We start from the raw sequence: 15,009 nt of genomic DNA, 5'->3' as shown, positions 1-15,009 counted from the left end.
CTGGGGTTTTTGTTCAAAAAGAAAAAGAAAAGAGGGTTAAATAGTTATTATAGAGAATTTTTAAAATAGGGCAAGTACTTGGCAACAATGTTCTAGCTATAAAAAGAAGTGTGTGAAAGTTTACCATAGGCTACCATAAATACATTCTGTAGAAATTTACTGAAAATGTGGGTCCGTTTAATTTTCTGAACAAACTGCAAGCCAGCTTTCTTTTTTAAAAAGTAACTTTCTGTAGCTGATCTTTGAACTCTCTTAAGATTTTCTAACACACAAAAGAATGGTTGTAATATGACACACTGGCTGAGCAGGCATGATGCTTTTCAAGTGAAATGAAAGATTTAATGTAAATTAAATAAGTCAGAAGTTAGAAAATCCATGCCCTAAAAAAAAAAAAAATGGAAAACCCAACTTCAGTTAATTCCAACAAAATAAAAAGCAACAACTTTTTGGCTGGTTGGTGTCCCCCTCCACCCTTTCCAAATCTATATCTCTTTTCAAAGCCCTGGAAAGCACCGCTATTTTAGAAGAGCAGTTCTAGTACAGTAGCTTCTGTCTGCTGTTTTGACTGCAACTACCTTATCAGCCATTGAGAAATGGAGAGAAAGCCCAATGGATAATTAGTACTTCAAGTTTACAGTCTTCCATAAACTTTCTTGGACTTCGCCCTAATTCAAATCCAATCACAACCGTTGGTCTCCCTGGCATTCTCGATTCGACCTGCCGGTTCCATCTTCCATTCCGTTTTCAAAAGCGACTTAGCGACATCTTGCATATTAAACGTTTGAACAATGCTCCCCATCCCCTACCTCAAAAAAACTGCTCGGGGATCTGCAATCTGCCGGTTCCTCGCGCGCAGGGAAAGCCCTTGGCCCGCAAGGAAAGACCGGAACCACGAGTGAAGAACTATTCCCTCCCCCCTACCTCTACCAAAACTTCAATTCTGCCCCAAACGTAACCTTTGAGGGTCCCGATTTTGAAAGCTTGCAGGTTTGCCAGAACCTCCCTCCCCCACACCCCCCGCCCCCGCTCCCATCTTATCTTCTTTCAGATGCCGAAAGACAACAGAGAGCCGCGCAAAGCGCAAGGCTGCCCCTAGAAACCAGCCCTAGGCTCGCCTGGGGCTTCGCAGTCCGCCCTCCTCCCGGCTTTGCGGCAGTCGCCTGCCCGGCAATCTGTCGGTCCCTGAACTTGGCTGCCAAGATTCCAGGCTGCAGCGGCTGCCGGGCCCAGGAGCCGGATGCAGCTGAAGCTGCTGGCAGCCCAGGGCCCACTCGCTGCCCTCGCAACCCGCGGACAGGAAAGGCGCTGTCACTATCTCCGGCTAGGTTCCGAGCCCGAGTGCCGACCCCCAAGCAGCCGCGGAAAATAGCTAAAGCGCCAGCGCCCTAAGAGTCGATTTCCAAGGAACCCTCCTCGAGCTCTGCCCTCCTCTGGGCCTTGGAGTCCCTCAGGAACCACTTTCCTTTCGCATTCCCAAGGATCCAGAGCCGTGCGGCATCCTCTCCGCGAGCCGCCTGCCCCGCGGCGGGGATCCCAGCCTCGCCAGCCCAGCCCCATCCCCGTCTCGGGGGAGGCGCCCCCTTCTCGCACGCGTCGGGACGGGTCCGCTCCCTACCTGTGTGACTGAGTTCCCTCAGGGCCTTCGCCAGACGCGCCGCCTCTGGGGACGGCTCCTCCGCCGACCCCGCGGTCCCCCACTGGCTCTGCGCCCCTTCCGCGCCATTCCCGGAGGACTCGAGGCACCGCAGGGTCATGGGAGAAAGGTCACCGCGGCAAAGACAGGTGGCCGCCCGAGCTGGGGTCGGAGAAGGGCACACGTCCTTCTTAGAAGTCAGTGGGAACCCCAAAACCACTCCCTGAGGGGTCCCCGAAATGGTGGTGGAGGGGGCGGGGATGGGGCGCTGCAGGCTCTTCCTCCCCGGGTTCCGGTGCACCGATGGCCAAATCCCCCGCAGGCGCGTTCACGCACAGTTGGCCTGCAAAGAGAAAGTGGAGGGTTGGGTCAGTCGGAACTGGACCCCTGCGGCCGGGGTGAGGGTGGAGAGGCAGGGATGTGGAAAATCCCTGGGACTCCTCCGCGTCTGGGCTCCTGCACCATTTAACCCCGAGCATCCAGTTACTGCCCTGGCCCGTTCCAGAGAAAGGACAGAGAGAGACAGCAGGGATCCAAAGCACAAGGGGCGTTGGCGGGCGGGGGGAGCCGACAGGATGAGGGTGAGGAACCGGGCAATTTCCCGCCGAGGGCCGCTCTCTGAAATCGCAGACTAGCAGACGAAGAAGAGCGAAGAGTCACCTGCGGCTACGGTGGTTAATGGGCAAGCAGAAATTTGAAAAGGAAACAGGCGAGGTCCCCAAATTGGCACTCCTTTCTCACACTGCACAGCCCGAGGAGCCCCGGAGGAAGCCCCCGGCACAAACCTAGTTACCGGCCCTAGAGCGCCGCGGGTCTCCCCCGGCAGAGCCGGCAGTCCGGGACTCGGAGGTGCGGGAGCTGCGGCCACCCCGCAGAAGAGGCTCCCTCGCTCCCCTGCCCACGCTGGGGGCACGGGTTGGGGGGCCGCCGAGGCTGCCGCTCCCGAGGTCGGGCGGCTCCTGCTGCTGCTGCTGCTGCTGCTGCCGCCGCCGCGGGCGCTGTCGAGGAATCTGCCCGAGCGCGCAGACCTCGCGGGGGCTCCGACCCGTGACCCGAGCCCAGGCCGAGCACGCGGCTGAGAGCTCTGTGGGGCATGCTAGACAACCAACGCCGAGCCCTTACCTCGGCCTCGACCGCCGTGGCCGCCTCCACACCAGGCAGACTCCAGCCCGCCCTGGGCGGGGGAGCCGGGAGGGGCCCGGGAGGAGGGGTGTCTGCCCGTTTTCCCGGTTGACTTTTTAATTTGGGAACGAGATGCCCAAGGCGGTGACTAGCCCTGCGCTCAGCGGCGGAGGCGTCCGGAGTTCTCTGCGCAGAGTAAAGGTGAGTCCTGGGGACCACTGCCTCGACTCGCCAGGCTCAGACACCTCCTCCGGGCTCCGACAGCCCCCGCCCCCCGACCCGGGGCAGCTGCTGGGTTCCCTCCGGCTGCAGCCAAGGAGATGAGAAGGGGATAGGGAGGGAGGAAAGAGTCAGGGAGGGAGGCAGGCGGGTGGGGAGGAGCGGGAGATCAGGTTATTAGAAGGATTATTAATCTGGATGGCAGTTTACAGGGGGGAAGGAAAAAAAAAAAAAAAAAAAACTCTGGAGACTTCCAGACGCCGGGAGAGAACCGGAGAAAGCAGGCAGTAGCTCCCAGCCTCCAGGCAGAGCCACAATTCCGACTCTCAAGCCCGGCGGCTCCAAACTGCGGAAGCCCAGGCTGCCTGGCGCTGGCGGCCGCGCCCCAGTGCCCTCCCCAGCCCTCGTGGGGGCGGAGCCTTCGGGCTCCCCGGACTGATACCTGCTGCCGGCCCGAGCTCCTTCGGCGCCCCAGTGGCAGGCAAAGGCGATCCTGACGCCGTGCACCCGGGGCCCCGGCGCGCGCCGTCCGTGGCCCGCGCAGCGCCAGTGGCGGCGGGCGAGGAGGCTCATGCTTCAGGGCAAGCCCAGGGCCCGCGAGCCGCGGCGGCGGCGGCGAGACTAGAGTTAAACGTCAGTCCCGGGAGCGGTGTGTGCGCGCGATTTCCCAGACGTACGCGCCTCCCTCACTCCCCGCCTCTCTCCCCGTCCGCGCTCCCCGCGCGCCCCGCCCAGCGGCTGCGGAGGCCGCTTTCCAGGAACTTTCCAGGAATCCACCTCACGTGACCGCGGCCCCCGCTACTGCTTTAAAGAGACTCCGGCGCAGTTGCGCAGGCTTCGGGGGAGACGGGCTCCGAGCTCTCCGGTTCCGACCCGGTCGGGGTGGATGCCTGGGAATTCGCCCTCCTCTGACCCCCAATGCCTGGGTGTGCTCCGAGACGCGCAAGAGAAGCCCCGGGCCACCACCGAGCCAGTTCCCGCGGCGGCAGCCTGTCTCCAAGCCGTGCAGGCAGTGCGCCGGGGTCGAGCGATGAACAGACATGCTCGCCCCTAGGCCTGCCCCCGAGGGTTGTGTTGCCCACCCCTTCCGCGCCTTCTCTAGGCGACCTTCCAGGCCGCACATCAGGAAGAGGGGGTGTTGGAGAGACTAGAGGTCCTCGGAAATGGCCCCTCCCGCTCTAAGACACATTCGTGGTGTGAGGGAGCCCCCTCTTCGACCACCCCCCACTTCCAGGTCCACGCCCAGGAGCCGAAGGGAGTGGGCCGATGGCGGTCCCCGGGGCCCGGGTCCTAGAAGGTTGCCAGCGGGCGGAGAGCGGCGCCTGGTTAAGCTGCGCTGGTCGCGCTCAGTCCCCTCCCTCTGGCGGGCTTGCTCGCGATCTCCCGCACCGGCCCGGCCCTGCTCCTCCCTCCTTCCCTCCGCTCCGCCGTCTCCTTCCGGCCACCCGGCGGCCCTCCCGGCTCACCAGCGCCGGTCGTGGAGGGGACACTCAGATCCTCGCGCTCTGTGGTCCGCGTGGCCCGCCCGCCTCCGTGTCCGCAGCCTGAGAGAGCTCAACTCTGGGATTTCCCGCAGAACCGGAGCCTGGGGGACCGGGAATGCGGAAAGATCCCCAGCTCTTCTTCCCTGCCCAGGGACCCTCACCTCCTCCCACCTGGTTGGAGGCCACCTGGCCTCAGTTAAAACTCATCTCCTTCCCTGCATGTCTCCTCCCGAGATGTGACCTACTTTAAATGTGACCTACTTTTTAAAAAATCATCAACACTCATGGGAAAACCGGATCCAACATTTCGATAACCATTTTTCTTTGAAATACTCTTCTATTGCATCACTATACAAAAGCTTGAAAGGTCAATGGCCACTTTTAGTTGAAGCGGCGGCTATGGGGAAGTTGGGCGAGGAAGCGGCGGAGCGGGGTGGGGGGGGAGGGGGGCGGGAAAGGCTCGACTCGCAAACCTTGCCTGGTGCCCCCCCCTGCTGGCTCCGCGAGGAAACAGAAGCCAGTTCCCTGCCTTGGGGACTCGTGGACAAAAGGTTTTTCTCAATAATTTTCCTGCTTTTGAGTAAATAATTATGCAAATGATTGATAAATTAGCCGGAGAGGAAGGGGAGGAGTGCATTTCCCAGCTAAAAGAGGGTTTTGTCAACGATGCAGTCGCGTGGACGAATCATGTTTTGTTTCTTAGAGTCTACTGTGGAGGACTGAGCTAACTGAACCCTAGTTAGAACCCTCTATAATAGAGATGGATAAGTTTGTATGTCTCTTGCCCTTCTTGGACCCTAGACCTTTTCTATAAAATTGAGGGACTGGATTCCAGTTCTGCGCGAGGGATTGGGATGAATGAACAAATAAGATTCCAAGTGGAGTTTGTGTCTGGTCTGAGGCCCAGAAACTCTTAATGAACCACTACATCTACTAGGGTTCATTGTGCTCTAAATAATTCCATTTAACTTCTCCTTCCTTGGTAGAGAATCACAGAGGAAAAGTGTACCCACTTTTCTGTAGTGTAAAAAGTTTTTTTTTTTAATTTTGCAAAGATAAAATAATTTCCATTTAATTGTCAGATGAAATGAATCTGCCAACAGCTCTTTTTAACTGTGTTTTCCTGTAGCCTCCTAAGGACCTTTGCACATGCCCTCCCTGCTTCCTGAAATGCCCCTCCCCAGACTGGGTGCGTGGCAGACTGTAATCATTCAGGGCCCAGCTCAAGAATCACCTCTACAGAGTCATTGTCCACAAAGATTACAGTAAACACAGTGCCAACTGTAGCAGCACCAAGCTTTGTACTAAAGTAGAGTTTTTAACTTCTGTCTCTGAAAGGTCTCAGCAATGTCCAGCATTTTGTTGGCCCTAGGAACCGCATATTAGGAAAATATTTATGAGATTGTGTTAAGTGAAAAAAAAGTAGAATGTGTAATTGTATCCATGCTATGCTTTTGACATTATAAAGTTAAGTGTGCCTGTGGGCAAAAACAGAATGTGACCAAACAAAAGCAGCTGTTTGGAGGGTGACAGGATGTGGGTGAATCTTTAGATTTGACTTTTCTTAATACTCCAGTACTCTTGCCTGGCAAATCCCGTGGACAGAGGAGCCTGGTAGGCTGCAGTCCACAGGGTCGCTAGGAGTCGGACACGACTGAGCGACTTCACTTTCACTTTCCACTTTCATGCACTGGAGAAGGAAATGGCAACCCACTCCAGTGTTCTTGCCTGGAGAATCCCAGGGATGGCAGAGCCTGATGGGCTGCTGTCTCTAGGGTCACACAGAGTCGGACACAACTGAAGCGACTTAGCAGCAGCAGCAGCAATACTGTTCCAGGGTTTCTGATACAGCCATCATTTTCCCAAAACTGCTTGAGAGTGTCATCGCTTACTTTCAGGGGGTAGAGTATAGTTTGCAGAGCTAAGGGACTGCCCTCCTGAACCCCAGGTCTGCCACCCATCACTACCCTTTAGATGTCTAAGTGGAATCTCTGGTTTAATAGGTCCCAAACTGCGGCCTGAATAACCCTTTCCCTCCCCACCCCCTCAAAAATAAAACAAAAACAAAGCCATCCCTCCTGCACTCTTCCCCATCTCTGAAAACATCAATTTCAGTCTTCAGCTGCTCAGGCCAGCAGCCCCAGAGCCATCCTCCTCACACACCCCTCATCTCATGTGTCAACTAGTCCTTTGATTTCACAATAAACCCAGAAGGGAAACACTGGCCACATCTCCCCCATGCATTAGTCTGTGTTTGTTCAGTCGTTCAGTCGTGTCCAATCCTTTGCAACCCCATGGACTGCAGCAGGCCAGGCTTCCTTGTCCTTCACCATTTCCCGGAGTTTCCTCAAACTCAGGTCCTTTGAGTTGCTGATGCCATCCAGCCATCTCATCCTCTATTTTCCCCTTCTCCTGCCTTCAGTCTTTCCCAGCATCAGGGCTTTTTCTAATAAGTCAACTCATTAGTCTAGGCCACCTTCATTTCTGGGCTTCCCAGGTGGCACTATTGGCAAAGAACCCACTTGCCAATGCAGGAGTCAAGAGACGCGGGTTCCACCCAGGGTGGGGCAGATCCCCTGGAGAAGGAAACGGCAACCCACGCCACTATTCTTGCCTGGAGAATCCCATGGACAGAGGAGCCTGGTGGGCTACAGTCCATGGGGTCGCAAAGAGTCAGACATGACTGAAAGCGGCTGGGATGAGCACCTTCATTTCTACCTGGCTTACTGCTGCAGCCTCCCACAAAAGGCTTTCCAATCAGTGAGAGAGGCCCTGATTAAACTCAGTCATCTCACTTCCCCGCTTTGCTCTACCCCAAATGACTGCACTGCACCAGAGTAAAAGGCAAAGCCCTAACAGCTACTCACAAGACCCTGGAAGATCTGGCCCCTCTCTGCTCTCATCCCCTCCTGCTCTGTTCCTCGATCACAACGCTCAAGTCACAGCGAACGCCTTACTATGGGTAGAACGTGCTACCTGTGTTCCTTCCTCAGGCTCTTCATCTTTGCTGTTTCCTGCTCCCACCACTCTCTTCCTCCAGATTACCTGCATGCTTTGCTCCCTCACTTCCTCAGATCTTTGTTAAATGCCACCTTCATAGTGAGACTTAACTGATCACCCTATTCAGAATCCACCTCTCCTCCCACCTCTCTTTCCTCCTGCTCTACTTTTGTCCCTTGCATTGATCACTATCTAACCTAGTTCATGTCTTATTCATTGGCCTGATTTCCTGTCTTTCTCACCCACAAGAACGTAAGCTTCATGAGGACATGTATCTGTTTTGCACTGTTTACAGCTTTTTATCTCATCTCCTTGAATAGTTTCCAGCACATAGTAGGCATTCCATGTAATTGTAGAATGAATGAAGTTCCAGCAAAGTGACTGACTTTAAACTGCCCAGGCATGAGTCCTTGCTCTGCCACTGCTGACTGCCTGTGTTATTTTTGGCAAATTATTTAGCCTTTTATGGAGATAATAATGAAACGTATAGGGCTATTGTGAAAATTAAATGACATAATCTATGAAAAGTGCTTTGGCATTTAGCAAATAATAAAGATCAGCTATTATTTTAACTCTCATCCTTTCACTCTCAATGAGTTTGAATTTTTCTCCCTATAGGTAAGGTTATCTTATTTTGTGTGTATGAAACCCAACAGTCACTCTCTGATCACTGCCTGAGAACTTCCTGTGAGTTGATTCCCTGGAGTTCACCTTTAGCTTTAAATGTACATGGTAAAATAGTGATTCAGTTTGTTCCCAGGTTTTCAGGAGTACATGCTCTGTTTAGGGGGCAGGTGCATGGCTAAAGTTGTGAACTGTCATTCTACTAAGAAGGGAAGGAAGAGTGATTTTCACAACGCTGAAGAGTGTCTCCTGTTGCTTGCATGGAGGAACTGCCAAAGCTTGAAAATCTCCTCCATGAACCAAACTCAAACTGGGGTCTTCTTGGTTTTTTAATGCAGATGCTCTGATACTAAAACTGACTCGAGCAATCGGCACTGAGCTTGCTGAGTTGCAGAGAAAGCTTTTTGGGTTTTGCTTGGGGACTGAGGGCATGGCTGTTAGCTGTTGTGTCTGAAGTGCCTGTGGTTAGAAGGTACCCTTTTAAGTGGCACCATTCCTTCCTTTTAGAGTTTGCCATCTCACCACCACCACTGCCACCACCACCACCACCACCACCACACACACACACACGCCCACACCCACACACCCACACCCTCAACACTCCTTGTGATTCTGGAACCCACTCTTTTGGAAAGCATGTGACCCAGGCTAGCCAATAGGAGTGCCCCATGCCTTTGGACATGGGTTTGTCCACTATCACAGCAGATTAATTTTTAGGATTTGAGGTAAGTACCTCCACTTCTGAGATGATCGGCAGTAAGGACCATGTAAGTCACCTTCCCCCCACTTGGAGAGCTTGTCAAAGAACAAAAACAATAGAGAAGAAAGCAGAGCTCAGTTTTGAGTGAATAGAAGAGACTCCTGAGCACCTGAATCTGACAAGCCTGAAGCAGCACTGCCCTTGGGCTTCTCAGATACAGGAGTGAACAGGTTTATTTATCCCTGCCCTTGGGCTTCTCAGATACAGGAGTGAACAGGTTTATTTATCCCTGCCCTTGGGCTTCTCAGATACAGGAGTGAACAGGTTTGGTTTGATGTGGGTTTCTGTAGCTTGTAATCAAAGAAACTCTCATGGGGTATAATGGGTCGAATATGGAGGGATGTGTCGGAGGGAGTAGAGTGGAGAATTGAAAAGATGAAGAAGAAAGCTACCTTTCATGGTAATGAGCCTCTGCTGCTCATCTGGTGCTTCGCAGTACCCATTCCCTGTGACAGGGTCCCACTTGCTCCATCCCTACAGTGGAAGACACTACCTGGGGAACAGAGGAAGAGGGGGAGATCCTGCTGGCTTCTGTGCTCTGGGTCAGGGATGTGGGGGAGGGAAAAGCCAGGCAGATGGCCCTCCCCTAGACTTCTGGAACCCAGGGACATGGTGCATGGCTGTGACCTCGGTCCTTCTGTCCACAGAAGTGGAAGGGAATCATGTTCTAGGAGAGTAGTTGTCAATGTTAAGTCACAGATCTCTCAGAAATCCTGATCAGAGTTCAACAAACCACCTGCCTGTGGGCCATATTTGACCTCCCCAACCCTGAGTGTTACGGGCTTCCCAGGTGGCGCCAGTGGGGAAGAACCCTGCAGGAGACATAGAGTGCAGCTTCGATCCCTGGGTTGGGAAGATCCCCTAGAGGGGGGCACAACTACCCCCTGCAGTATTCTGTCCTAGAGAATCCCATGGACAGAGGAGCCTGGTGGGCTGCAATCCACAGGGTTGCAAAGAGTCAGACACGACAGAGGTGACTTAGCACAAGCACACACCATGTGGTCTACCAGGGTTCTAAAAAAAAAAAAAAAAGAAAGAAAGAAAGAAAGAAAAGAACAATGTGAACCAAATTAAAAATTTGGAGATTTCATCCCCAAAGAGATCCAAAGTTTTGCATTCTCTAAGATTTGTCCCACACTGAGTCCCATTCCCTCAAGGCAGCAATGGGCTGAAGCAGAGCAGTGGTTGCTGCCTTTGGAAGGCATGTGTCCTCCCGTTCTCCACAGTCATCATCATCCTCTGTGGATTCCCAACACTGAGGAGAACTTGCTATTTGTCATCACTCTTGCATTGTTGGTTTTCTTATGGTGGAGAAGTTTTTTTTTTTCTTTTGGACCTAAATGGAGAAATAAAAAAAATACCACCCAAAGACTGAAAATTTCAAGACAGATAGAAGAGAGCTTATTTCTCTGTCGGGGTGGAGCCTATTCCTCTGGAAGTAGGCAAAATGTGGCTGGGGTCTCCCACTGACCTGTTTCATTCTCCTGTATTCCTATCTGGTCCTGCAGGAATTTGCATACAGGTTCCATTTTTATCTGCAGAAAAATGTTCTGGGACTTCCCTGGTGGTGCAGGGGATAAGAATCTGCCTGCCAATGCAGGGGCCATGGGTTCAATCCCTGGTCTGGGAAGATTCCATAGGCAACTAAGCGCTCGAGCCGCAACCACTGAGCCTGCCTGCTGCAACTACCGAAGCCCGCTCACCTCGAGCCTCTGCTCCACAACAGGAGAAGCCACTGCCTTGAGAAGCCCGTGCACCACAACCAGGGGAAGCCCACACAAAACAGTGAAGACCCAGAACAGCCGAAAAGAAAAAAAAATGTTCTGGAGGGAGACACAGCTGGGTGGGTGGGAGTGGTTATTGACAACCTAAAACCTGACTGTGAATCTCCAGGGGTGAAATGAGCTTGGGTGAGACCCCTTGTCCTAGGGTGTGGCTAGCATCCATTAAAGCACTTCTGAGAGATCAATCCTGCTGTCAGCATGGTTCAGGGTGCTCCTTACTGAAACTGGTCTATACAGGCAGAGGGTATTCAATAATGAAGACGCTGGCTTAACTAGTGCAGAGTCATTTTCTTCAAACCCTTTCTCCTTCCTCACATTGCTCTTTCTGGCCATTTCATTTCCCAAACTCACCAAACCTGCCTCAGGATATTTGCACTTATTCTCCCTGAAATGCTCCATCGCTAATATTCTTATGGCATATTTCCCTCACTTTGTCCAGGTCTTCGCTCACCGAGACCTGCCTTTTCTTATCAGTGATTATTTCTTTCTCCTGCTTTATTTTCCATCCCAGCATCTACCACTACCTGATGTTATCAGTGTTCTTCATTTGACCTTTGCTTAATGTCTCTCTCCCAGGAAATATAAAAGGGACTGTGTTTTATTCACTGCTGTATCTTCAATGCCTAAAATAGCTCCTAGTTCATAGTAGAAAGGCTGCCCCAGTGACTCAGTGGTAAAAGAATCTGCCTGCAATGCAGAAGATGCTCAGGAGACCTGGGTTCCACCCTGGGTCTGGAAGATCCCCTGGAGAAGGAAATGGCAACTCAATCCAGTATTCTTGCCTGGGAAATCCCATGGACAGAGGAGCCTGGCGGGCTAGTCCACGGAGTCACAAAAAGTCAGACCCAACTGAGAGACCAAGCAACAGCGAACCATAGCAGACGCCCAGGATAAAGTTACTGAAAGAATCAATCAAACACGCGTCCCAGGTAGGGAAACTGAAGCGTTTTCACTATCTTCTTTCTGGCTTGAATCTCTTTTTAGCTTTGGCATCTTCTCTTGCATACATGTGCTTCTCAGCTTAGTCTTTGACTTAGCCTTCAGACTCAAATCCACTACCAAGAAGAGCTTGGGCTCTCCTGGATTTTCTCCTTGATTTCCATGAGCTCGACTTTACGTCTGTCATACCAAGTAGCTAGCATGTAAGAGACTCAGCCACTTAATGAGCTGTTATGTTTCCTTCTCATTCAAATCACCTTCCAAGCTCTGCTCCAAGACCTTCCGAAGAGTAACTGGTGGTGTTATTAGACCTAAGCCTGGGCAGCTTCTAGGTATGTTTGATTTTCCAGAGGAGTTCCCAAAGGTCAAGGCCTGGTATGATGATGTGGTAAGCAGAACAGGCAGAAGAAATACCTATTGGTAAATAACAAACACCACTCCTGGCTTAGTCATAGAATTCTGAGAAGTAGCAGTACCCAGTGAACCAACCTGGAGATTGGCAATCATGGGTGATACTAACTTTAACCAAAGGCATGTGGCAGAGCTACAAAAAGCAAGCTCTGAACTGTGCAAACAGTAACCACCCACCTCCTCAAGCCACAGGGACAACCTCCATATGCAAGCCATGTGGAGAGGCCAGCTAATTACACATAGCAGGACTTTTCTGTTCCCTAGCTCATTAAACTATAATGATCATGTCCAGCCATAAAAGAAAGCAATAAAATATCATCCATTTGCCTTTATGTGATAACTTTAATCTCTGTTCACCATATATTTGAAGCATATGCCTGACTTTACTTATAATAATCCATTGATGGTGGTAGGAAAAGAAATATCTACTTTGCCTGTAAGTAAATTAAATCAAAGTAGATTAAGTAGGTTATTCTGTACTTGTAATAACCTTGTCCTTAGGAAAACAGTATAGTGTTTAGCATGAACAAACAAAACATTTTCAGTGGAAAAGTAACTTGTAGGGTAAGTTGCTTTTAAAATAGGCCATTCAAATCACCAAAAGTGCTATTCCAACAAATGTGGCTGTTACATTTTCAAAGGTTATTTACAATATTTAAACATAGGCTAGGAATAAAAAATTGAGGGGTAAAGTTGGGTTCTTTCTGTTTTGTTTTAAAATATTCCCAATCAAGAAATTATTATATTTCAGTATGTGTCAACAACTCCAAAATAAATAGTAAGGTCTTGTTTCTTAAAAAATAACAAAAACAATTTTTTTAAGAAATAATTCTGTGAACATCATGCTGGTAAGCCCTGCTGCTTTTCCCTTTGGCTTTTCCAATGCAGGCTCAAAGGAGATTTTTATTGCAACTTCCCTTTTCTTTTCTGATTGTTTAAAGCCGATACTCAAAATAGACAAATTTGTCTGACAAAGTCATCAGGCCTTGTCTTCGTGGCATAAATATTTTTAGCCAAAGTCTACAATGCCTTCTACTCTGTCATAACCACCAATTTTCCCCTGCCACGTATTCATTGTCAATCAGATTAACTTTATTGTAATTTATTGATTGCAGTCATTAAATGGGAAAAATAATGATGACATAATAAAAAGGGCTCAAAAAATAAAGATGGTATGCATAAACAAATATCACTGATAGCAACTGGGAAATCAGAAGGCAATTATAATATGCCAACATCTCACACAAAGACCGCCATAAAAGAATAAGACACCAGCTACCAAAGTCCACTCAAAAAGATATGGATAACCTTTATAGCCCTTTCAAAGAAGTAGACTCCAGATTCATGAGACTTTACTGGTGAGTTTTACCACTTCATGAAGAAATGACACCTGTTCTACATAAACTTTTCCCAAAAAATAGAAGTGGTAACATTTCACAACTCATTTTATTAATAAGAGGCCAGCATTATCATGATGCCAAACATAGATAAGACAGGAAGCTATAGACCAATACCTCTCGTGAACATAGTAACAAAATACTAGCAAATTGAATCCAGAAATCTATAACAAGGATAATATACCATGACTCATTGTGTACATTCCAGAAAAGCAAAGTAGGTTCACTATTCAAAATCAGCCAGTAAAAGTCACTTTTTCAACAGACTAAAATACTAAAATTATGTAATATCTCAATACATGTTTTAAAAGCATTTATAAAATTCAACATTCATTACAAAAGTTTTGGCAAACTTGAAATAGAAGGAAATAGTTCTCAATCTGACAAACCTTATGTCCAAAAAAAAGGTAACATTGTTATTTTTCTTTAGCTTTTTATTTTGTATTGGGATATAGCCAATTAACAAGGTTGTGATAGTTTCAGGTGAACAGTGGAGGGACTCAGCCATACATCTACACGTATCAATTCTCCCCCAGTCTCCCCTCCCATCCACGCTGCCACATAACGCTGAGCAAGGGTCCATGCACTATACAGTGGGTCTTGTTGCTTATCCGTTTTAAACATAGCAGTGTGTGCAAGTCCATCCCAGACTCCCTAACTATCCCTTCCCCCATACTTTCCCCCGTCTCCCCACTCCCCCACGCCTAGCAACCATAAACTCACTCTCAAAGTCTGAGTCGGCTTCTGTTTTGCACATAACTCAGCCATTAAAAAGAACGAAGTAATGCCATTTGCAGCCACATAGATGGACCCAGAGAGTGTCATACTGAGTGAAGGAAGTCAGGCAGAGATGCAGAAATATTGTTTGACATCCCTTGTGTGTGGAATCTAAAAAGAAATGATACGAATGAACTTAGGTAACATCATTCTTAACAGTAGAAGAGTGAATGCTTTGCAGTTCAGTCTGGGATTGAAGCAAGAATGCCCACTCTTTATAACTTCTTTCCACAGTTAAATTGGAGGTCCTAGCTAATGCAATAAAATAAGAAAGTAGATAAAAGCATACAGATTGTTTTTTAAAAAGTAAAAATGTCTTTAATTGCAAATAGCATAATCATATGCATAGAAAATTTAAGATATCAAAAATACAAATAGTTATTACCAAAAATATGTGAGTTTAGCTATGCATCAGGATACAGTGAAATCAAAGTCTCTCAGCCGTGTCTGACTCTTTGCAACCCAATGAACTATACAGTCTATAGAATTCTCCAGGCCAGAATACTGGAGTGGGTTGCCTTGCCCTTCTCCAGGGGATCTTCCCAACTGAGGGATCGAACCCAGGTCTCCCACATTGTAGGCAGATTCTTTACCAGCTGAGCCAGGAGGGAAGCCCATCAGGATACAAGATCAATATAAAAAATAAATCCTTTTTCTACTTATAAGCAATGAACTATTGGATGTTGAAAATGCTAAAAATACCACTCACTGCAATAATCTATATGGGAAAAGAATCTTAAAAAGAGTGGATACATGTATATGTATAATTCATACACTTTGCTATACAGTAGAAATTATTGCAACATTGTAAATCAACTATACCCTAATAAAAATTTTTAAAAATACCACTCACAACAGA

General features: G+C 49.2%; 1 protein-coding gene and 1 long non-coding RNA gene across 4 annotated transcripts in view; one reads left to right on the top strand and one right to left on the bottom strand.

Moving 5' to 3' along the window:
* SOCS2 (suppressor of cytokine signaling 2) overlaps positions 1–3,642 on the bottom strand; it is a 49,150-nt gene extending 45,508 nt beyond the window's left edge. The window contains exons 1-2 of one of the 2 annotated variants that reach the window (XM_027967202.3): positions 3,417–3,642; positions 1,616–1,976 (exon numbers count right to left, since the gene is read on the bottom strand). In XM_027967202.3, coding sequence (XP_027823003.1) covers positions 1,616–1,754 — 139 coding nt within the window. In that variant the 5' untranslated portion in view covers positions 1,755–1,976; positions 3,417–3,642. Of the gene's footprint in view, positions 1–1,615; positions 1,977–2,755; positions 3,323–3,416 lie in introns of those variants that run through there. The other variant, XM_042246604.2, reaches the window with a different exon arrangement.
* Positions 1–15,009, top strand: part of LOC121819095 (uncharacterized) — a 26,855-nt gene extending 11,846 nt beyond the window's left edge. The window contains exons 1-2 of one of the 2 annotated variants that reach the window (XR_006059278.2): positions 2,874–2,956; positions 10,351–15,009. This is a non-coding gene — a long non-coding RNA (uncharacterized LOC121819095). Of the gene's footprint in view, positions 1–2,873; positions 2,957–10,350 lie in introns of those variants that run through there. The other variant, XR_009599887.1, reaches the window with a different exon arrangement.

This window comes from Ovis aries, chromosome 3 (genome assembly GCF_016772045.2).
Source record: "Ovis aries strain OAR_USU_Benz2616 breed Rambouillet chromosome 3, ARS-UI_Ramb_v3.0, whole genome shotgun sequence".
NCBI classification, from domain to species: Eukaryota; Metazoa; Chordata; class Mammalia; order Artiodactyla; family Bovidae; genus Ovis; species Ovis aries.
Note: the sequence above shows the minus strand (reverse complement) of the source record. Positions and strands in the feature narration are given on the sequence as shown.